A 23989-nucleotide genomic window follows, 5' to 3' on the forward strand; every position below is an offset into this window, starting at 1 on the left:
GTGTGATTTTGATTTTTTTGAAGTTGTTGAGACCTGTTTTGTGGCCTAAGATATGATCAATCTTGGAAAATGTCCCATGTGCTGCTGAGAAGAATGTATATTCTGTAGTTTGGGGGTAGAATGTTCCGTGAATGTCTGTTAGGTCCATTTGATTTAGAGTTTGGTTTAAGTCCATTGTTTATTTATTTATTTATTTTGCTTTGATGATTTGTCGCTCTGACAGTGGGCTGTTGAGGTCCCCAGCAATTATGATGGTGCTACTTATTTCTTTGCTTAGCTCTAGTAAAATTTGCTTTATTTGTCTCGGAGCTCCTGTGTTGGGCACATACATATTTAGGATTGTTATGTCTTCTTGTTGCATAGCTCCCTTTACCATTATGTAATGACCCAGTTTGTCTTTCTTTACTTTTGTTGGCTTAAAGTCAATTTTACTTGATATGATAATAGCTACTCCTGTTCTCTTATTCTCCATTTGTGTGGAATGCTTTTTTCCATCCTTTCACATTGTTTCTGTGTGTGCCCTTGTGATTTAGATGTATTTCCTGGAGACAGGAGACACTTGGGTTGTGTTTTTGCATCCATTCAGCCAGTCTATCTTTTGACAGGTACATTCAGGCTGTTAACATTGATTGACAGCATTGATATGTAGGATGTTGGTCCGTTCATCCGTTGGGTATTCCCTTATTGCTTTGTTTTACCTCTTGTTCTATTGTTTTATAGGAGTTATGAGTTTGGGTCTTTTTTTTTTTTTAGGTGAATTTACACTGGGGTGGGTATCTGTTGCGCTGATTTGCATATAGTGCTGTTCTTAGTATTTTGTGCAAGGCAGATCTGGTCATGGCAAATTCCCTCAGTCTTTGCTTTACTGAAAAAGACTTAATTTCTCTGTCAGTTGTGAAACTTAGTTTTACACGATACAAATTTCTAGGCTGGCAGTTGTTCATTTTAAGTCCATTGAAGATGGGGCCCCAATCCTTTCTGGCTCACAAAGTTTCCACTGAGAAATCTGCAGTTAGTCTGGTGGGTTTTCTTTTGTAGGTTATTTAATGCTTTTGTCTTGATGCTTGCAGAATTTTTTCCTTTATTTTGACCTTTGGCCAAGTTGATTACCATGTGTCTTGAAGATGACCTGTTTGCTATGAATCCGCCTGGTTTTCAATGTCCATCTTGTATCTGTATGTCTGAATTTCTGGCAATACCAGGGAAGTTTTCCTCAATAATTTCCTCAAATAGGTTTTCCATGCTTTTAGTTCTTTCTTCACCCTCAGGGATACCTATAATTCAACTGTTAGTTCATGTCACATAATCCCATATCTTTCTGTGATTGCTCAGACATTTTTTAAAGTCTTCTCTGCCTCTTTGAATGACTGGGTTATCTAGAGAGCCTTGTCTTCAAGCTCTGAGATTCTTTCTTCTTGGTGTAGCCTGTTGTTAAAGCTTTTTGAAATTTGCTAAATGACTCTTTCATTTCTTCAAGTTCTGTTATATCCTTTCTAATGCTATCTAGCTCTCCAGTGACTTTTTCATTTTTTTCATTAATCTCCTGAAAATTTTTTTAGCTTCTATTTGTTGGTTTTCAACTTTGTCTTCAATTCTACTCATCATATTTGCCATCCGTATTCTGAATTCCATTTCTGTCATTTTGGCAATTTCCTTGTGGTTGGGGTCCACCACTCTAGCTCCGTTGTGTTCTCTTGGGGGTGTCGAACTGTTTTGTTTTTTCATGTTGCCAGGGTTCTTTTGCTGGTTTCTTCTCATTTGGCTTCCCTTCTCTCAGCTCTGGGTTAATAGGATTGCAAGGAACCTTTTCTTCTTTGCTGGGGACTCTCTCAAACCAAGTCCAGGAGTGATGGCTGCTCAGGGCTGGGGGGTCCTGAGTGAAATGTTTGACCTTGGGGAGGTTCTGGTGGCCCAGTGGAAGTGGTGTGGACTCAGTAGTGGGGTCTTGGGGTCCACGCACAATTTTAGAGTCTCAGGAGTGGAATCGCAGCCCCAGAGAGGGGCCCTGGAGCTACAGGGGCAGAGCCTTGGACTCGGGTACAGCAAGAGTTTCAGAGCCGGCTCTGGGGATTTCGGGGGCAGAGCCACCCTTATGTGGGGCTGTTCCACCAGTGTGGGAACTGCTCATGCCCTGTGGCATGGTCTCAATGGCCTAGGGTCTGCATAGGTTTGGCCCAGGTTCTCCCCTTGCACCTAGAACCCACTGATGTAGTCGCCCAGGCTTCCCAGGTGGTGCCTGTGGCATCTGGGCCTCCCACATGTTTAGCTCCCATGCTGGGGAGGAGGCATGCTTAGCCCCTGCCACAAGGTACTACACAGGGGAGTGTCTGTTCCCTCCCTGGCTTGGTGATGCAAAGGCTATTGCTGGGAGGCTGGGTACTCAGCAGGCCTGGCTCTGTGCACCAGAACAGTCAGGATGGTGTCGGTTGCAGAAACCTGGGATTGAAATGCACCGCCTCTTTGCTGCACCTGCTTACTGGTGAAATGTCTCTGCACAGACTCCGAGCAGCTCCCCAATCAGCCCAGAGGTCTGCAGTGGAGGATGGAGACTCCTCAAAGATCAAGTTGCTCATAACTTTTGTTTCTCTCCTGAAAAGCAGTGTCCCCTCGGGTTGCTTCTATGCAGCTGTCTTGCCCTCTTCAAAGCAGTGTGAATTCTATTGGTACCCCCAGCTTAATCTCTGAGATGGTGGGTGATGCTGTAAGAATCATGCACACCCTATTTGACTGAGTTGGTAAATACCGTAATGAGCTATGGAGTTCTCCCTGTCAGTGAGTGATACTTGCCGAAGAGAGCAAACTGCAGGGGTATTCTTTTGTGCTTGTGATAAGCTCTAGTCCCTCAGGTTGAGCACTTAAATGCCCCGGGCTTTGGGAGGGGACTTGTAGCTCCTAGGGGTTTGCTAGATCTCCCCCATAGCAGAGGTGGGTGGAGGGGCTAAGTGTGTCTAGGTTGTGCAAGTCTAGTAGGCTTTGCAAAGCATCTGCAGGGCTCAGAGGTCATCTCCCCAGCCACTAGGGGGAGCAACTGGGAGGAGGGTCAAGGCTGGCTCTCCAAGCCAGAAAATCCGCTTGTGAGGGAGGGTCTGTACTTGCCTGGCTGGCTGTGGGGAGTGGATTCTGTCCCTCTTGCATTGCCCCTGCCTTTGGGCCCCGAATGGGCTGCATTCAGTTGCTGTGGTGCCACAGGCTGGGATCCTCCCCACCAGAGTGCACCGCACTCTATTATTATGGCTCCATGGGCTGGGATCTCTCCCACCAGAGGACCTAGGGCCTTCCTGTTTGTTGGAGGGATGGGTACTTCCCCAGTTTGCCACATCTCAGACCCCCACAGTTTTCTCCTGTCAGTTCTGCCCCTGTGGGCTCCTTTGACTCCCAAGTCCAGCTCCTAAACCTTCCCTGCTCCCATTTTCCTGAGAGACCTACTCGAATCCTGGGAGCACGGGATGTGGCCTGCATATCTGACTGGTGTGTATCTCTGTGAAATGCTGGTGGGCAGGGAGCTCCCAGATGGGCCTCCCGGATCTGGTGCATGTCCACAAGGGGAGAGGCATGGGCCCCCTTCTTGGTGGAAACTTAAGAATGTCAGATGCACCAGCTGGGGGGACAGGGCTGCTAACCAAATTCTCAGCTCAAACTTCCCCCAGTTGCAGTGGGTGGGGGAGAGGGAGAGAGGTAAGAGTCTGAATGGAAATAAGCCTCCTCTCCGGCCTCTCAGGTCAGTCTCCTTCGAGGGGAACCCTTCACGGAGTGTCCAAGCTCTGGGATCACAAGTTCTCCCCATAATTCTGTGGTTGCTGCAGTGTTTGGGTTTGCTTGGGTGGAAAAGCTTCTTAGTAACTTGGTATCCCGCTGATCACCGAAGGATTGTGAGAGATAGAAGGGCAGCCCTCGTCACCCCTTTGCTGGGCTCTGAGCCTCCCTGGATTTGGTCCTCACTGGTACCTGTTTTGCTTTATCTTCTTCCTTCTCTGCTTTGCAATTTTCCTTCAAGAGGTCCCTGGCAGGGTCTGGCACTTCTCTCACTGAAATTCACCTGCGCTGCATCCCCTCTCCCGTCTCCCCTATCCGAAACCCTTCCTTCTCTCCTGGACAGTCCAGCAAGTGATGTCTCTGTTCAGCCATCTTGCCCGATCTCCTCATTAGGTAGGTTGGTGCCCCTCCCCTCCTTCCCCCTCTCCCTGCTGGATTTCCACTGAGTTTTACTTCCCTCTGTGCACATGTGTGCTCACCGGTTAGTTCCAATTTAATTGTGAGTATATGTGGTGTTTGTTTTTCCATTCTTGAGATACTTCACTTAGGAAAATGGTTTCCAGTTCCACCCAAATAGTTGCAAAAGGCATTAGGTCATCCTTTTTTATGGCTGAGTGGTACTCTATGGTATACACATGCCACATTTTGTTAATCCACTCATGAAGTGAGGGGCACTTGAGTTGATTCCACCTCTTTGCAATTGTCAGTTGTGCTGCAATAAACATTTGAGTGCAGGTATCTTTTTGATAAAATGACTTCTTTTCCTTTGGGTAGATACCCAGTAGTGGGATTGCTCGATTGAATGGTTAATCTGGTTTTAGTTCTTTGCAGAATCTCCACACTGTTTTCCACAGAGGTTGTAGTAATTTGTAGTCCCACCAACAATGTATAAGTGTTCTTTCTCTCTGCATCCACACTAGCATCTATTGTTTTTGGACTTTCTAATAAAATCCATTCTAACAGGGGTAAAAATATCTCATTGTGGTTTTATTTTGCATTTCCCTGATTAGTGATATTGAGTCTTTTTTCCTATATTTATTGGCCATTTGTCTATCTTCCTTTGAAAAGCTTCTGTTCATGTCTTTTGCCCACTTTTTAATGGGGTTGTTTGCTTTTTTCTTGCTGATTTGCTTGAGTTCTTTGTAGATTGTGGCTATTAGCCCTTTATCAGATGTATAGTTTGCAAATATTTTCTCCCATTATGTAGGTTGTCTGTTTGCTCTGTTGGTTATTTCCTTAGCTGTGGTGAGGCTTTTTAGTTTAATCAAATCCCATTTATCTATTATTGTTGCTGTGATTGCCATTGGAGTCTTAGTCATAAATTCTTTGCCTAGGTTGATATACATTTTCTTCTAGAATTCTCATGGTTTCATGCCTTACACTTAAGTCTTTTATCCATCTCGAATTAATTTTTATGAGTAGTGAGAGGTGGGGGTCTTGTTTCATTCTTCTGCATGTGGCTATCCAATTTTCCCACCACCATTGATTGAATAGAGCTTCTTTTCCCCACTGTGTTTTGTTGTCTGCTTTGTCAAAGATCAGTTGGCTGTAGGTAGATAGTTTTATATCTGGGTTCTCTGTTCTTTTCCATTATTCTATGTCTCTGTTTTTGTACCAATACCATGCTGTTTTGGTTACTATAGCCTTGTAGTAAAGTTTGAGGTCTGGTAATGTGATACCTGCAGATTTGTTCTTTTTGCTTAAGATTGGTTTGGCTATTCGGGCTCTTTTCTGGTTCCAAACAAAGTGTAGAATTATATTTTTCTAGATCTATGAAATATGACATTGGTATTTTGATGGGGATTGCATTGAATCTGTAAATCACTTTGGGTAGTATGGACATTTTAACAATGTTGATCCTACCGGTCCATGAGCATTATATGTTTTTCCCTTTGTGTCCTCTGCAATTTCTTTCCTCAGTGTTTCGTAGTTCTCCTTGTAGGGATCTTTCACCTCCGTGGTTGAGTATATTCCTATGCGTTTTATTTTCTTTGTAGCTATTGTGAATAGTATTGGGTCTTTGATTTGACTCTCAGCTTGACTATTATTGGTATATAGAAATACTACTGGCCAGGTGCGGTAGCTCACGCCTGTAATCCTAACACTCTGGGAGGCCGAGTCGGGAGGATTGCTTGAGCTCAGGAGTTCGAGACCAGCCTGAGCAAGAGCGAGACCCCATCTCTACTAAAAATAGAAAGAAATTAGCCAAACAACTAAAAATAGAAAAAATTAGCTGGACACGGTGGTGTGTGCCTGTAGTCCCAGCTACCCGGGAGGCTGGGGCAAGAGGATCACCTGAGCCCAGGAGTTTGAGGTTGCTGTGAGCTAGGCTGACTCCACGGCACTCTAGCCCAGGCAACAGAGTGAGACTCTGTCTCAAAAAAAAAAAAAAGAAATACTACTGATTTATGTACATTGATTAATTTATTTATCAATTCCAGGAGACTCTTGGTAGAATCTACAGTGTTTTCTAGATACAAAATCACATCGTCGGCCAAGAGCAATAATTTGACCTCCTCTTTCCCAATTTGGATACCGTGTATTTCTTTCTCTTGTCCGATTGCTCTGGCTAGGACTTCCAGCACCATGTTGAATAGAAGTGATGACAGTGGGCATCCTTGTTTCGTTCCAGGTTTTAGTGGGAATGTTTTCAACTTTTCCCCATTCAGCATAGTGTTGACTATGTGTTTGTCATATATGGCTTTTATAATTTTGAGATGTGTTCCTTCTGTGCCTAGTTTGTTGAGTTTTTTTTTTTATTGTGAAGCGTGGCGAATTTTGTCAAATGCTTTTTCAGCATCTGTTGAGATGATCACATTGTCTTTGTTTTTGCTATTTTATTATTTTATCTCTCTCAAATTATACTTTGTGGGGGGTAGGTGGACATAGGAGTTACACATGATTAGAATGAATTAATGCAGACTGGCCTATCTCTGCCTGCCTGGTCAATAACTCTGGCCTTTGGTGATCAATCTTGTGGTGATAAACCTGTCATATGTGGCATAGGCCAGAGAAGTCAGCTTTGATGGCAGATTTCTAACACTGATCTATGAGAGAAGTATTTAGTTAACATTTCAAAGGACCTGAATCTGTTAGTATCTATGTATTCTACCAGCAGACTTTATTTAGCCCTCTTGCTTTGTATGATCTTTTAATGTTTTCTATTTTCAACAAAGTAAATAGCACATACTTGCATTTCAGAATGAATTATAAAGTCCCAATTACAGCCATATCTATTAACAAAATCAGTCCCTTTTCCTTCACAAAAGGAAGGAATTATTTTAAATGTTTATTGGGGTACCAAGATAAAAAAGTTGTTCACGTAATATTAAATATCAGACTATTTAGAATTAGTGTCAGCATTTGCTATTGTACAGAACAAAACTTAGGGCCTCACAATTTGAGTTTTTCATCTTCAGTTATTTAAGACATTTGAGTTCCTACCATTTTTTGGATTGTATACTCTAGGTGTAGTTGAATATATAAAGACATAATTCTTTTCAAATGTGGGCTTTGTGAATTTAATGTGCTATATATCTCATTTGCCTTCATTTGATCTGTAATTATGTTCCTTTCCTAAATTCATACTCAATTTAGAAAGTATACTCTAGGGGCATTTGTGAAAAGCTATGGAAAATCCTTGTGAATATTTTAAATTTTTTATTGTAAGTAATATATCCGTGGTTTACTTTTTTTTTTTTTTTTAAAGACAGAATCTTGGTCTGTCACCCTGGGTAGAGTACAGTGGCATCATCCTAGCTCACTGCAACCTCAGACTCCCGGGCTCAAGCGATCCTCCCGCCTTGGCCTTCCAGAGTGCTAGTATTATAGGCGTGAGCCACCGCGCCCAGCTTCGTGATTTACCTTAACCACCCCCACCTCAATCTCTCTCTGTGTCTCACTCTCACATTCATAATTATACAGAGCAGAAGTTTAGTGTTCTTGCTGAGTATATAAATAATCCCAATATTTAAGCTTTTAACCTTAAGAGATTGACTTAAGATACCATAATTTCTTTAGAAGGACACTATGATAATAAATTGAAAAATGCATAGCAGATAGTTTACAGTATAATTTATATTTGACTTCCTGTAATTGGAATATAAAGTCTATATGTTCCAGTTAAACTGTCCTGTAACTATTTAGATTATATGAGATTCATTTTTTGTTGGTATAGTGGTTGGTAGCTAAAGTGAGTGTTTAAATAAAGTTGTTTGTTATGTATAAGGCAGAGTAGCCCAGATTTTTAGCACAGGCATCCAATGTAGTCACTAACTTAAGCAGACTTATATTTGCATTTATCAACTCAAAAATAAGCACAAAACAAAATGTATATGAAAGTCTTTTAAATTGGGAGGAAAGACCTTGAAAGCTGATAAATGGTAATTTTAAAAAATTGAATCCCTAATACATGCTGTATAAACATGAAATTCTTACAAAAGAGGCTAATGGTCCATGTTTTGTGGCTGTTTTCTAGGTAATTTATCATATATATCAGAAATATGTGTAGTAGTCAGTTTCTAGACTAACAATTGGCCATAAAACTGTGGAGAGAAAATCCTGAGGAAGAAAATAATTCTCTATTATTTCAACCACTCTAAACAGGACACCATACTTGCAGAACTTCTTCAGATACATAAAGAACACATTGTAGGATATCATGAACATGATTCTCTTTTGGACCACAAAGAAGAAGAAGAGTTGACTGAAGAAGAAAGAAAAGCAGCTTGGGCTGAGTATGAAGCAGAGAAGAAGGTAGTTCAGTCAAAATGCTTTTTGTTTTTATGTTATTTGTTTGAGTGAGCAGTGAGGAGGAAAAGGGTCACATTTGAAACAAGTAATAATATATATAATAGTGGGTCTTTAGGAACAGAGAGTCCCCAATTATAAGAATCTGTTTATTGTCTTTGGTTGTCTTTGGTGGTATAGTGGGAGGGAAAAAAAGGAGAGAACAAAATAATATTTTACACTTAAAGAATGTAACCCCATTTCTGCTTAGCACTTGCTGAATAGAGAATTGAGTGGGAAGCTATATATTTAGCATTACTTGACTCCCATCAACACCCTCTCTGTAGTAACAAACATATGGGAGCTTAGAGTTTGGAGGTGGGAGTCAATGTTGCTTCAACGTGTGTACCATGAATTCTAAATTTGGGCTGATTATCAGAACACAAAAATATTCCATTATTAGACATTAATGCCAATTTCCAACAGCAACTTTATTGAAAATAATTCCATGTCTGTTTTAAACACCAACTCACTTGAGCAAAAATGTGCCTGAGCGTAAGAAACCTTATCCTAATACCTGAATCCTTTTTAAACTCCTACCTCATTGTACCAAATGTCTTTAATGTTAATGTGATGTTAGGAGTCTCATCAGAATTCTGTGAATTGCCCCATTCTGTGGGAATTATCAGGGAAAAAAAAGTACACCTTTAGGGGGTTAAAGCTTTCTGTGTAATAAGATCTTGGTTTCGGGTGAAAAAGATGTTTTGTTTGTGTGTGGAAGAGTGTTAATAATTTCCTAGATTTGAGAATGTGGATTCTTTTCTAAACCAGTAGGTGATGTAGAATTTCAAGTTTTAAATCACAATGTGAAAAGTGCATAATTTTTTGTTTTTAGGGACTGACCATGCGTTTCAACATCCCAACTGGGACCAATTTACCCCCTGTCACTTTCAATGCTCAAACTCCTTATATTCCTTTTAATTTGGGAGCCCTGTCAGCAATGAGTAATCAACAGCTGGAGGTAAGTTGTGAAGTACAAAAGTAGTTTAACATAAATTAAAGGCAATTTCAAGTGCCTTGTTGTTGAGGCTTCCCTATGCAGGAATATCACATTCTCCAAAAGATTACCTCTGAATAGACCAAGAGATTTTACTTTTATTTTTTGACCTTTTTAAACCAACATATAGTAAAATGTTTGTTCATAGCACAAGAGAAATCAGACCTTGAATTAATGTAGTTTGAATTAGTTTAATTAAGGAACAATAGGGCAGCTGACTGGCTAGGGAAATAGCACTTTCTTCAGTTATAAAATATTTGGAATAAACAAATTGCTTGCTTAGTATTTGAAAGTAAGATAAATGCATTAATTTATATTCTAATGCAGTGTAGATGTACCATTAAATAGATGATTATACCCAGTATTATGAAATAATTAATTTTTTAAAGCTAGACTCAATTATGAATTAAAGAGGAAACACTGGGTTTTATTATACCAATAATTTAATAACTTAATTGAATCCATGGCTTCCTTTTTAAAATGTGCCTATGGGCTCATTTAAATCATTAAATTATCAGTGTATTAAAATTCAAACTTTTATCTTCTGATAAGACCCTCTTGGCAGTGATGAGTTTTATTGCACTTTAGTGATGCTGGATTTTGCTCTTCTCTTCCATTATTTAAAGAGTTTTATATCCAAGTGCAATAAATTGGCAAGAGGAAAGACCCCTATATTTTAAAACTGTGCTTCTTTCTGTCCGGTATAACTTATTTCTTTCACTCTTCTAGGACCTCATTAATCAAGGAAGAGAAAAAGTTGTGGAAGCAACAAATAGTGTGACAGCAGTGAGGATTCAGCCTCTTGAAGATATCATTTCAGCTGTAGTAAGCTAATCGGCAGTTGTCTCATTTCAGCCTTCAACTTGTGTCCTCCCTGGCCCACTGTTTGTTTTAATTTTTAATTGTTATTTTTATTTGCTTTACTTCTTATAACTTAATTTGCATTAGTAAAATACTAGTAAATTGGATAATAGTGCCAAGCTGTAACCCAGCAATTTTACATAGATGTTGGCACAAAAGAGAAATGGATAAAATCTAAGAATTGAGAAATCAGGCATAGAAATGTATGCATTGCTTACATAAACATACTTTAATTACCAGTTGTACAAATTAAATCCAAACAGTTGTTTCATTCCAGAGATAGCCAGCCCATATACAACAATAGACAACTTAGCACCCTGCTTCTCCATCACTGTTTTCTTTAGAAAAAAATAAAGGATAAGGGGTCGGGGGAACTTGTAAAATCCTGAGTATCTTTAAGCACCTTAATTATTTTTCCTCAATTGTACAGTAATAAAGAGTAAACAGAAAATTTTTCTTTTAGTGGAAGGAAAACGTGAATCTTTCAGAGGCCCAAGTACAGGCATTAGCATTAAGTAGACAAGCCAGCCAGGAGCTTGATGTTAAACGAAGAGAAGCAATCTACAATGATGTGTTGACAAAACAACAGATGGTAAGAATTCTGAGTATCTCTAGGTTATGTTTAATTTTCTTGAATTTATAATAACGAGTTTGTGTGACAGATGTGTCAATAACCATCTCCCTTATGGAGGGATGGGATGGTCATTGATTATTCTGGAAGAAAATTTGTCAAAAACCAAGTAATGTAAGCTAAAGGCAATGTCTGTTACAAAGGAGCAACAGCTTCCCAAATGAGTCTCCTTGAAGTTTTTATAGGATCTATTCCATGTAATTTTGTTTTTGATATATTCTGGGCATCTAAATAGAAATTTTTACCAGACTTTTACCACACTTGCCTTTTCTAAACAACTTCTAAATAAAAGTATATACATGTAAATGCATTTAAAGAATAAAAAGTAGAACTAGGGATGGTATATATCATAAATTTCTACTAAATTATATAATTCTTTCAAAGGCTAGCATATTCTAGGATCTTTGATCATCTTTCCCAGCACAGTTGTTTGCCAGCCATCTGCCCTGCACTGGGAAATTTCAACTCTTGACACCAGGGAATCAATTTCTGTGGCATGAATTTTACTTAGAAAGCACTGCAGAATTATATGGTTTTAAATTATCTTAGGAAATTTGAGACATTCCAGGTAGGAATTATTCCTACTGCAAGTGCTTTTCCCTTTGGTGTTTGTCACTAAAATGTTTATTTGTCATCATGTGAAATATTCAAAAGAATGGCAAAGAAAGGAGGTTTGACCAAAAGTGCTGTAACTAATACTTGAGTCTAATCACAGTGTAGGACAGGTTACTATGGCAACTAACCTAAATGCTGCTTGCAATACAATAGTCAAGTCATTAAGAGAATTTAGCCCTAAATGGTGTTACTAACTGGTTTCTACAGTAATGGTCCTGTGAATGCCATCAAATTAGTAATGGTAATAACAATAATGTGTTTTTCTTTTGGTATGGTACCCCCTTACCAAATTGATTTTAACTCAAAACTTGATACTTGCTTCTTTGAGACAGGTCATGCACTTGTAACAGCTCCCTTTTCTCTTTATAGTTAATCAGCTGTGTTCAGCGAATACTTATGAACAGAAGGCTCCAGCAGCAGTACAATCAGCAGCAACAGCAACAAATGACTTATCAACAAGCAACACTGGGTCACCTCATGATGCCAAAGCCTCCAAATTTAATCATGAATCCTTCTAACTACCAGCAGATTGATATGAGAGGAATGTATCAGTCAGTAGCTGGTGGTATGCAGCCACCACCATTACAGCGTGCACCACCCCCAATGCGAAGCAAAAATCCAGGACCTTCCCAAGGGAAATCAATGTGATTTTGCACTAAAAGCATAAAGGATTGTTAAAATCATAGAAAGATCTTTTATTTTTTTAGGAATCAATGACTTAACAGAACTCAACTGTATAAATAGTTTGGTCCCTTTAAATGCCAATCTTCCATATTAGTTTAATTTTTTTTTTAAATAGGGCGTACCATTTCTCCCTGACATTTGTCAGTGATGTTGCCTAGAATCTTCTTACACACATTGAGTACAGAAGATATTTCAAATTGTTTTCAGTGAAAACAAGTCCTTCCATAACAGTAACAGCTCCACAGATTTCTTCTCTAAATTTTTATGCCTGCTTTTAGCAACCATAAAATTGTCATAAAATTAATAAATTTAAGAAAGAATAAAGATTTATATATTAATTCTTTACATAAAAACACACAGCTGAGTTCTTAGAGTTGATTCCTCAAGTTATGAAATACTTTTGTACTTAATCCATTTCTTGATTAAAGTGATTGAAATGGTTTCAACGTTCTTTTGACTGAAGTCTGAAATGGGGCTCCTGCTATATCATCTCTGTGATTGAAAGTTAGAAACTAAAGGTTATCTTTGACAGAATTGTGTGCAATATTCTTAAATACTACTGCTCTAAAGTTGGAGGAGTCTTGCAGTTATCTTAGCATTGTATAAACAGCCTTAAGTACAGCCTAAGAAGAGAATTCCTTTTTCTTCTTTAGTCTTTCTGCCATTTTTTATTTTCAGTTATATGCGCTGAAATAATTACTGGTAAAATTTCAGGGTTGTGGATTATCTTCCACACACGAATTTTCTCTCTCCTGGCACTAATACAAAGCACATCTCTTAACTGCATGGTGCCAGTGCTAGTGCTTCATCCTGTTGCTGGCAGTGGGATGTGGACTAAGAAAATCAAGTTCTAGCATTTTAGGAGGTTAACGCTGAAGTTGTGGTTGTTAGATTCACACCCTGTTTTATGACAACATCAAAATGGCAGAACCATTGCTGACTTTAAGTTCACATGAGGAATGTGCTTTAACGATTCCCAGTACTGTCAGTATTGTGAAATAATTCCTCTTAAAGATAAGGATCACTGGCTTCTGTGCTCTCTTTTCTCTCATCATCATATTCTTTTCCCCCAATTTCCTTACATTTTCTTAAATTGTTTCAAAGTATGAAATTTTTTTAGTTTAGATCTGTGAGGCAATTTTTTGATCAAAATTAGTTCATCTAATACCCTTTCATGAGTTTTACTAGAAAATCATTACATTTTTTCTTAATCCAGGTCTGTAAAAATGACCTATAATTTTATTCGTGTATAATTTGGTTACTTTAATTCTTGAAGAAAAACATTGTTTTTGACTATGGGAGTCAACTCAATATGGCAAAACCATTTTTGAAATGGTGATGTAATTGGTAGTGGAAATAGTTAAAGAATTCCAGAAAAAAAAGAAAGTTGGGTAAAAAATTTGCTCTAGGAATCACTGGTTTAGAATGATTTTAACATTAGCTAAAACTGTTTTTTAATTGTTTGGATGATTAAGAGATTTCCATTTTTATCTTGGAATAACTAGTGGTGAAACATCCCAAGAACACTAGGTTTGTGATATAAAATTTGTGAGGTTTGGCAGATCCACCCCCCTACCTTCCCGTGGTGAGATATCACTAACAAATTCCGTATATTTGGATATTGTGCCAGTCATGTAATCAGATTTATTTAATGGGGGGTCAGATGTGTGTTTAGAAACATGAAAAAGACAAGAATTATGAAAAATATTTGAAGGCAGTACACTCTGGCCAACTGTTAATCAGTTGATATTTCTATAAGTCCAGAATACTTTAAACCTGATTTACTAGACCTGAGAATTTTCAACATGGTCTAATTATTTACTCAAAGACATAGATGTGAACATTTCAGGCAACTTTCTAAACCTTTTTCACCATGAATCAAATTATGACTTAACGAATAATATTTAGAAGGATTCATTGGAAATCAGAGTTTGAAATAAAACTTGGACCACTTTGCATACACTCTTCTCACTTGGCATTTTAGCTACATAATATGTACTTTGAGTATAACATCAAGCTTTAACAAATATTTAAAGACAAAAAAATCACATCAATAAAATACTAAAAGGCTCATTTTTATATTTGTTTTAGATGTTTTAAATAGTTGCAATGGCTTAAAAATGACGATTTAAAATGTTGCTTGTAATACAGTTTTGCCTGCTAAATTCTACACATTTTGTAACCTGTTTTATTTCTTTGGGTGTAAAGCGTTTTTGCTTAGTATTGTGATATTGTATATGTTTTTGTCCCAGTTGTATAGTAATGTTTCAGTCCATCATCCAGCTTTGGCTGCTGAAATCATACAGCTGTGAAGACTTGCCTTTGTTTCTGTTAGACTGCTTTTCAGTTCTGTATCGAGTATCTTAAGTACTGTAGAAAGGTGTCACTTCTTCCTTTAAGGCTGTTTTGTAATATATATAAGGACTGGAATTGTGTTTTTAAAGAAAAGCATTCAAGTATGACAATATACTATCTGTGTTTTCACCATTCAAAGTGCTGTTTAGTAGTTGAAACTTAAAACTATTTAATGTCATTTAATAAAGTGACCAAAATGTGTTGTGCTCTTTATTGCATTTTCACAGCTTTGAAAATCTGTGCACATACTGTTTCATAGAAAATGTATAGCTTTTGATGTCCTATTTAATGGTGGTTCTTTTGCACATTTAGTTATTTAATATTGGGAGGTCAAGAAATTTGGTTTTTGAATCTGTTATATACAAAATTCTGTAAAAGGAGATCTCACCTCAAAAAGAATTTACATACCAGGAAGCCTGTGTGTGTCTGTGTTAGTTTTGATTGTCTCTGTGTAATCCAGCACCATTTCCTGCTTCCCAACAGCTGTATCACTCATTTAAGTCAAGCAGGGCTACCAGCCCATACTTGATACAAAAGCTGCTTATCATCCAGAAGCCATAGCAGGTAGATGGAAACCTTATTACCTGGCCTCCAAAGAAGCTGAATATTTTGTAGTTTTCCCTTAGCTATGCTCATTTCCCTCTATTATCATAAAATCAGATCCATATTTATGTGCCCCAAACAAAACTTTAAAAGCATTTATTAAATACTTATCTGTCCTAGTAACCATTGTTTTCTTTGAGGGTAGCATGTTGTGAGGCTGTAGATACTTATCTAACAGTAAAATAGGTCGATCCTTTTACATGCTTATTTCACTAAAATTTATGTTCGGGTTGTTGCCTGCCTTATTTTACCAGTCTCAAGTGACTTTTGGCTATCTACAAATCAAAACTACCCTTAGAGAGAGAACATTTTCCACCATTGATTTTTTTCAAGGCTATATTCTGAGCCAATCCCAAAAGAGTGACCACATTTCAGAAATGCTTTCATCTGTGCAACATTTTATAAATATATATATGCTATTATACGAGGAGAATAAAAATTAAAAATCCAAAATATATACTGTGTCTAAGCTCAATATCTGCCAGGTAACCAAACTGTAAACTAGGGTTGGATCTAATAATGGGGCAGTGCCTCACCTCCAAGAGATTTACTCCTCAGGGTATGTGCTACCGTAAAATTCCCTTACAATATGTACTGCCATCCTCTTTGGAATAACCTTCCTGATACCATTGTGCCTACTAAACTAAGGGAATTATTCTTTCTCTTTGCTCTCTATAGATCTGTCTTTTCTTAGTGACCACTACACACACACCTTCGCCAAGGAAGAGAACATATAAATTGAGGCCTTTGTTAAAGATAATAAGGATATAACTTTAATTGAAGGAATGAAGGGCGAAAAAAATCCTAAAATACCGCAGGCAAGCCCTCTTTAATACTCAGAACGTATCACGAACAACACTCCACATTCTGCTCCTGAGCATCGTGCCCTTTCCTTCTCTGATAGCAACGTGTAAAGGGGGGAGCTTGGCAGTAATCTCTAGCTATACGTATCAGATGAATACTAAGAGATGTCTACCTATTAAATATACCCAGGCCCATCCCTATAGTCCTCAACAGCAAATATGTGTTGGTTTTCAAGAAAAGTGTAGAGAGATTGCTTATCAGATGCAACCATGGGATTTGTTTCAGGTATATGAAGAGAAACGTGTAGTATTGAAAGAAAGGGAACAAAGGTAGAGAAGGATTGGGAAAGAGACTAGATTGGAGTGAATTGATTGGAGGGCCTTGAAATCCTGAATAAGTAATTCAATCTAAAGGATGACAAGGGCTTGTGAGGTGGATGGTGTGTTCAAGAGAGCAGATAAAGATGGTGATTAGGATGGGGTGGGGGAGCGGTGGTGGTCATTTGAATGGGTTCGAATGCAAGGCGAAGAAAGAGACTGGAAGATAATGAGTCCCAGGCATTCAGTAGCCAGACTACAATTTTAAGGACAAAAGGAAAAAAAATCTTAAGAGCTTATGTAGGATAGTGAAATTTTTAAATGGTATTTGTAAGGAAAACTTGTTATTTCCTTTTACCCCAAGCAGCCTGACTTAGTTCAGGATATCTGATTTTTACACACAAAATTTCACTTATTATGATTTCTCTCTCAAACTTAATGGTATGTCCATTAGTAGAATTCCTGTTCTTTCTCAATTTTTTGTTACTTCTAATTATACCCATCAACTTATTTGCAGAAATTGAAGTTGGTCCATTGAGTGTAATTCTATTTCTTTCCTTAAGGCAATTCTTCAAAGAGCTAAATCCATTCCTTTTCCTTGAGACCCATCCATTCAAAATACTAGTATCTCTGTTGGTAATGTTATAAGCTTCCCTTAGTATTTTCAAAGTACTTTGTGGTTATTGTGTATTAACCTCTACACAACATATCTGTGAGAGAAGATAAGAGAACGATTGTATTCTCATGACAAACTAAAAGTGAGACCAAAATCAAATCCATTGCAGAAGGAGGCAGAAAACATATTTTAGTTACTTAAATTCTCTGGGTCTTTCATGTCTCATTTGAAAAATGGGACTCTAATAATAACCTTACCTGCTAGAAGCCAGAGGAATGGACAAGGTGAATTCCTAAATCCCTTTCAGCTCCGAGTTAAACTGTGAGCAAAGCGCAGTCTGAAGCCAAAAGGCAATGTGTTTGTCTAAGGTTACAGGGTAAATTTGTAAACAGCATTAGAAATCCTTTCCCTTTGGTTAACCCTCTCCCCCACTAAGCTATACCTTTTCTTTTCCTCTGTTTAGAAAAATGAGAGGTCTGACAAGCATTTTAATGACAAAGCAGATAAGTCAAGTTGTAATTGGCTCTAATTACCACTTCCACTAGCTGTAACCTCCTTTATCTTTTGCCCAGAGGCACTCCCAGAGCTGTTCCTTACGGCCTCTGGAACTCATTGCAGAAAATGAGAAAACATGTTTAAGGATCTGATTGTTGTATCTTTGTTGCCTGATTAGGTTATGGACATGACAAAGCAGCAAGGAAAATATAAATCAGCTTTTGTGAAGTCCGCTTTTCAGCAAATAATTGGTAATTTACCATTCTTTTGTCCATAGCTGTAAAGCCAAATTAGAGCAATGTTTAAATTGTCTGGCATGGATAAAGTTTATAGCGAGTGTAAGAGACAGTATTTGTTTATGTTGACTCTTGTGTAACAACACATGGAATACCTTTTGAGGTGAAGGTTTTATAGTCTAATCGTGTGACAAAACTAAGAAAACTAATAGTAATCATTTTTTTCTGTAGCTGCTTGTCCCCACACGCCAGTAGCAAAGCGGGTATAAGCCTGTGTCTAACCTGCTGAATACATTTCAATGAAAACAAAACCAAACTTAAGAAGGAGTGGGGGAAACGTGGTTTATAACCATCTGAGGTCTTGTTACTTTATCCTCAACTCTTAGTAGGTTTTCAACAATGCAGCATGGAGAGGTTATGCTTCAAAGGCTTTAGTGAGGCAGGCTTGATTGGATCTTATCTTTCTTAGCAAAGTAAACATTTTATTCTATTAGCGAGTTTTCCACCCTCTCTTCCCACATCGTGCATACACTATTCCTGGATGTGCTAAGCTCAAATGAAGTGCCTGCCTGCGATTTTTCTCCCTTAACGATTTTCCCCCAACTCTACCGCACACATCCATAAACATACACCCCTTCTGTTCTAATACTTATTTGTGGGGCGGGGGTGGAGGTGGAATGGACTCGTAGAATCTTAGAATGCTAGGGATGGTAGGGGTCCTAGAGACCTTGTAGCCCAGGCCTCGCCCTTTACAATCAGGAAAAAAAAAAAAAAGGCCCAGAGACGGGGAAAGATGCCTAATGGTGCTCATGTCTTTTAGCGTCATAGTCCAGTTTTCATTCCACTCCATTCAGATGCCTCCTGTTACATTTAAATTCCAATTCGTTTTTTTCAATCTGCCAGACCACATTAAGCAAATTTTCAGAATAATTGGTATTGAACAAAGCTTTAAAATGAGAACTCTTTGTGGGAAGCGGAGGAGTCTGCGAACCAAAATGAAAGGGAAACATTCTTGTGTGAGTGACAATTATAAAACGGGAAGACCCCCTGACATATCCCCTAAGCCTTTAATTTGGCATCTAGAGCATTGGCTTCAGATTTTCCTTCAGAGGGATATTTAATTTGTTTAAAAGATTCTTCTTTAACCACACTCAGCATGGTTTAGACTAATGGGATCTAGAAACTCTGTTCTACTTTCTGGATCGCACTGTCCAGTGCCAAGAATAGAATCATTCAGCCTTCCTCAGACCAGGCAAGTTTATGCACCAAGTACTTCAAAATCCTTATTTCAAATGAGAAATGATGTATTCACAAGAAAACAAAATACAAAGCTCTGTGTTAGCACAGTGATCTCTGTCAGAATAAGGTCGACTATTCTTGAGTTATAGAGATGTGCCACATGGACCATGAATAGTTGACATATTTCCAAAGAACTGAAAGACAGCAAAATGGTTTTGCTATGCTAGAATTTGGGGGCCTGGTTCTATCTGTGTAAACTTGGACAAATTACCTCACCTCTCTGAATCTTCTCTCACACAGCGGTCACGATTTATTGAATGCCTATTATGTTTCAGGCACTGTGGCCAGTCACTTTTTGTTATTCCTGTTTTACAGATGAGGAAATAGGTTTAAAATAAATTATTTGCCCACTGTCACACAACTAACTGGAAGAGGCAGGATTCAGAGCACATGTCTGATTCTGTTTTTGCCGTTGAACAAGCCTACAACTCTTCCTTGAACTATGATTTAATCCCAGCCTTTTGCAAACAATTTAGAGTACCTTATCATTTTGTTCTTTTGCATATCAGCTCTCACTTGTCTGTTTTTACTTTAAGCAAGGCCTTAAAAAACAGAATACTCCCCCTTGGCGTTTTCAGGGTACTTTCTCCTGTCCCTCTTCAGTAGCACTACTCATTTCATTTCCTTTTGTGATCCCAGCAGAAGTGTCTGAAAAACCCAATACAAATACTGTAAAATATGTTTTAATATATTAGAACTCATTTTTAATGCAGTGGCTTCCTCACAAGTTCAGTTAGTCACCAATTGAGAATCCTAAGGGCTCGGAATTGAGTTTTATTGTTCATTGTTCCACCTGATGAAATGTAGGCAACAACTTGAATGAGGACTTAAAAGATAACTAGAATATAGGTATGTAGAGATTAAGGAGGAGAGCATCTCAGGCAGAGGAGACAGCAAACACAAACAAATGTAGGCAGCAAAGAACAGAACTCAGACTGTGATAGTTCCAGGAAATGCTGTGCTCTGTACTTGTGCACAAAAGGTCATAGCCCCATTTAAACCATAGTCGCTGTAATGCATTTAAATGGTGTGATAGGCACAACAATGGCTTCTCAAAAATGTCTAAGTCCTAATCCCCAATACCTGTGAATATGTTACCTTACATAGCAAAGGAGAATTAAGGTTGCGGATGGAATTACGGTTACTAATCAACTGATCTTGAGATGGGGAGATTCTCCTGCATTATCTAGGTGGGCCTAAATGTAATCACAGGGTCCTTAAAAGAGGGAAGGGGACTGGGTGTGGTGGCTCACGCCTGTAATCCTAGCACTTTGGGATACTGAGACAGGAGGATCGCTTGAGGCCAGGGGTTCAAGACCAGCCTGAGCAACAGGGAGACCACATCTCTACAAAAAATAGGAAAATTAGCCAGGTGTGGTGGCTCACCTGTAGTCCCAGCTACTCAGGAGGCTTTGGCAGGAAGATCGCTTGAGCCCAGGAGTTTGAGGTTGCTGTGAGCTAGGATGACGCCACTGCACTCTAGCCTGGCGACAGAGTGAGATCCTGTCTCAAAAAAAAAAAAAAAACGTGGAAAAGGGAGACAGAAAGAGAGTCACAGGAAGATGAGATTAAGTAAGAAAGGCTCAGAGAGATGCAACATTGTTGGTTTTGAAGACGGCGGAAGAGTGCCATGGGCAGGGAATGTGGGTGGCCTCTCGAAGCTGGAAAGGTAAGGAAAAGAATCCTCACCTAGAGCCTCCAGAAAGGATCCTAGCTCTGCTGACAGCTTGATTTTAGCCCAGCGAGGCTCGTGTCATATTTCTATCCAACAGAACTGTAAGATAATAAATGGATATTGTTTTAAGCCACTATGTTAGTGGTGATTTGTTGCAGTAGCAACAGGAAACTAATATAAATGGTTATTTGCGCGATTACTTAAATAATGTCTTGCTCCCCTGCTAGATATGTAAATGCTTTTAGGGCAGGAGCTCATCTATGCTGCTCAATTTTAACATCTTCAGCACCTGCCACAGAAAAGGTAAGCTATAAATGTTTAATGAATTTGTGAGTGAATGTCTTAGCAGTCATATCCTACATGAGAACATTATGGCAATGTCAATACCATCAAAGTCAGTTTCTGTGTCCTTGTATGTATATGTATGTCTGTTTCTGTCTTTTTCTTTGGTGCTCTTTGTCTGTCTTTCTCTTCCCCTTTCTCTCTTCTCTCTTCCTTCTGTCCCTATTTCTTAATTGGTCATAACAAAAAACTGAAGTACACCTTGTAATTCCCTATTATGTTGACGAAATAAGATCATATTTTCTGTTCGTGGTTTTTAAAATAAATAATATGGTTTGTTGCAGCGAAAAAATTGCTTTATACTCAAGGGCCCCTTTATTTATTAACTACTTAATTTATGTCAGTGGGTGAGTGATCTTTGATAGAAGTTTCTCATCTTTAACTTAGGGTGGTTTATAGAACCATCCTGCAGACGCTGTCCCTTTGTGCTTGCTGGTGGGAACTTGTTCCCTCATTGCATGGCCGGCATTCTTCTGAGAGGAAATTCTTTGACATTATCTACTCAGAAAAAGTCAGATCTCCCCTACCCACTTAGGACCAGAGTTATTCAGCCTTTTCCCTGGCTCCACCCTCTGGCTGCTGAGTTTGATGATAAAGATGTTTAACATTTGAATGGGATGCACTGGGGTCCCAAAGGAAGGCACAGGGCTAATGTTCACTTACCAAGCTCAGCTCAGTCCACAAAACAGAATGTTCTGAAGAAAGGTAAAGTCTTCAGAAAGTCCTTAAAGTTTCTGGTGTTCGAGAACATTTAGCGAAATCTTCACTTTTAGAATATCTTTGTATTCTTAGAGATCACCTGGTCCAGTGCTTCTCAAAGTTTAATGAACACACAAATCACCTGGGGGGCTCATTAAACTTTAGATTCTGATATAGTAGGTCTGGCGTGAGGCCCAAGAATGTGCATTTCTAACAAGCTCCCAGGTGAAGTTGATGCTGTAGGCCCAGGGACCACACTTCAAGGAGCAAGAGGAGAGAAGTTCTAAGGCAGTCAGAGATACAGTATCTTCAATCTAAGCAGGGACCAGAAAGTGGGAATTCTTAGAACCAGAGCGTCAGGGAAGATGTCTGAGCTCCCCTATAGGCAGATGGAGGGCCTAGGTCTCTCGTGTTTTGGGGTTCCCAGATCTAGGGGCTGGGCCAGAGTATAGTGGGTCTGAGCTTCCCCAGGGGAGTGGGGTCAAGAGAAATCAGGAAAACAAATGTATTAGGGCAGTTAACTCCAGGTACCACAAGAGACAAAGCTCAAAAGCTCAGTGGGAGTATTAATATTTGCCAGGCCTCCCTGTTGTACCCTCCCACCCCCACACACACCCTGAAACACGATTTGAAAACCGCTATTGGATAAATAGAAAAAAGTCTGGAATGATATACACCAGAAACACCAGAATGTTGAAGATGATAGGGAATGAGGTCCAGTTGTTTTTGTTTTCTTCTTTTTGCTTATCTTTATTTTCTGGGGGGTTTTGTAGCAAAGAAGTGCTTGTATAATTTTTCAAAAGCTACCTTTTTTTAAAAAAAAAAGGTATATATATCACTTCTACAATGAGGAAAAGAAGTTTACTAAAATCAAAACAAACTCAGTCATATCTTGCGTGTAATTTTTGCTTAAATAATACTATCTAACACATATTGAACACTCACTATGTGCCAGCTACTGTCCTACGTGTTTTGCAAACATTATCTCATTTATTACTTGCAACAATCCTGAGGTAGATCCTTTATTTTTTTCCATTTTGCTGATGAAATAACTGAGGCACAGAGAGGATAAGTGATTTGCCTAAGGCAAGTGGCAAAACCAGAATTTGAACCCAGGCACTTTGAGCACAGAGCGTGTGCTCTCAAACACTACTTTATGCCACCTCCATAAGAGTATGTACAATTCATCGTTTTTAGGCCTCAAAATCTAAAAATTTTGCTTTTAGGCCTAAAAACAAACACAAAATATCCCTTCTCTGCTTCCTTCTCAAGCCATGGCCCCATCTCCCCTTTTCTCTTTTCTGCCAAACTTCTTGAAAGTGTGGTCTGTACTTGCTGCCTGCAGTTCCCCCTACTCTCTTGTTCACCCCTTAGGCCCAGCAATATGCCCTCTGCTTATATTCCTCCACAGAAGGTACTTTCTTGACAGGAAACGATGATATCCTAATTACCAAATCCTATGACTTTTTCTTAGAAGGAAAAATCCCACAACCCCGTGGACTGGAGCTACAGCAAAGTCATGATTTCTAAACTCAGCTGCCTAGAAACTCTTCTAAGTGTCCCGAATCAAGCTACCTACTACCTTCCTTTCCATGCTTAGGAGATGACCTTGCTTCCTAGTTCGCTGAGAATTACAAGGCATCAAGTCAGAATCTCTCAACCTCCTTTCCACCCAGTCCCCTTCACAAATTTGCCTTTTCTTTCACCTTTTCTTGTGCTTCAGTATTAGCGTCTCCCTTCTAACAATAAATGAATTCTTCCATCTGTGCTATGGATCCAAGTTCCTCCCTTCTCCTCAGAGATCTCTCTCTATCCATCATTTCTTCTCTCTCCAAAACCGTCAACCTCCATCTACCCAACGCTGATCACTTCCTGACTGGAAGAGGAGCTGCAGGAGCTTCTTAATTGGTCTCCCCACCTACACTGCAATCATCTTTTGCACTACAGCAGAGGGGTCTTATTGAAACACAAATCTAGCCATGTTGTATTTCCTTAGATTGCTCCCCACCATACAGCAGCTCAAATAACAGGGAATGTAATGATACATTCTTCTCCATTAAACTACTAAAAGTCATCAAAACTGCCAGAGGATTTGAGCCTCTTTAGCTTAGGATTTCTTCCCCCATCTAGATATGCCTTGAGGTTCAGTGTGGGAGGAACTTGTGGTTGTTTCCTTTGCCAGTCAGTTGCATGGTTTTGGGTGACTACTATGTAAAAAT

General features: G+C 39.0%; 1 protein-coding gene across 1 annotated transcript in view; it reads left to right on the forward strand.

Annotated features, from left to right (window-relative positions):
* The window catches only part of ATRX (alpha thalassemia/mental retardation syndrome X-linked), a 251279-nt gene extending 237829 nt beyond the window's left edge, over positions 1–13450 (forward strand). The window contains exons 31-35 of the mRNA XM_012664077.1: positions 8359–8508; positions 9377–9502; positions 10268–10363; positions 10863–10991; positions 12015–13450. Of these exons, the coding sequence (XP_012519531.1) occupies positions 8359–8508; positions 9377–9502; positions 10268–10363; positions 10863–10991; positions 12015–12293 (780 nt within the window). The 3' untranslated portion in view covers positions 12294–13450. The remainder of the gene's footprint in view (positions 1–8358; positions 8509–9376; positions 9503–10267; positions 10364–10862; positions 10992–12014) is intronic.
* Positions 13451–23989: the final 10539 nt, after the last annotated feature.

The sequence above is a fragment of the Propithecus coquereli genome, unplaced genomic scaffold (assembly GCF_000956105.1).
Source record: "Propithecus coquereli isolate 6110/MARCELLA unplaced genomic scaffold, Pcoq_1.0 Scaffold86, whole genome shotgun sequence".
Classification (NCBI taxonomy): Eukaryota; Metazoa; Chordata; class Mammalia; order Primates; family Indriidae; genus Propithecus; species Propithecus coquereli.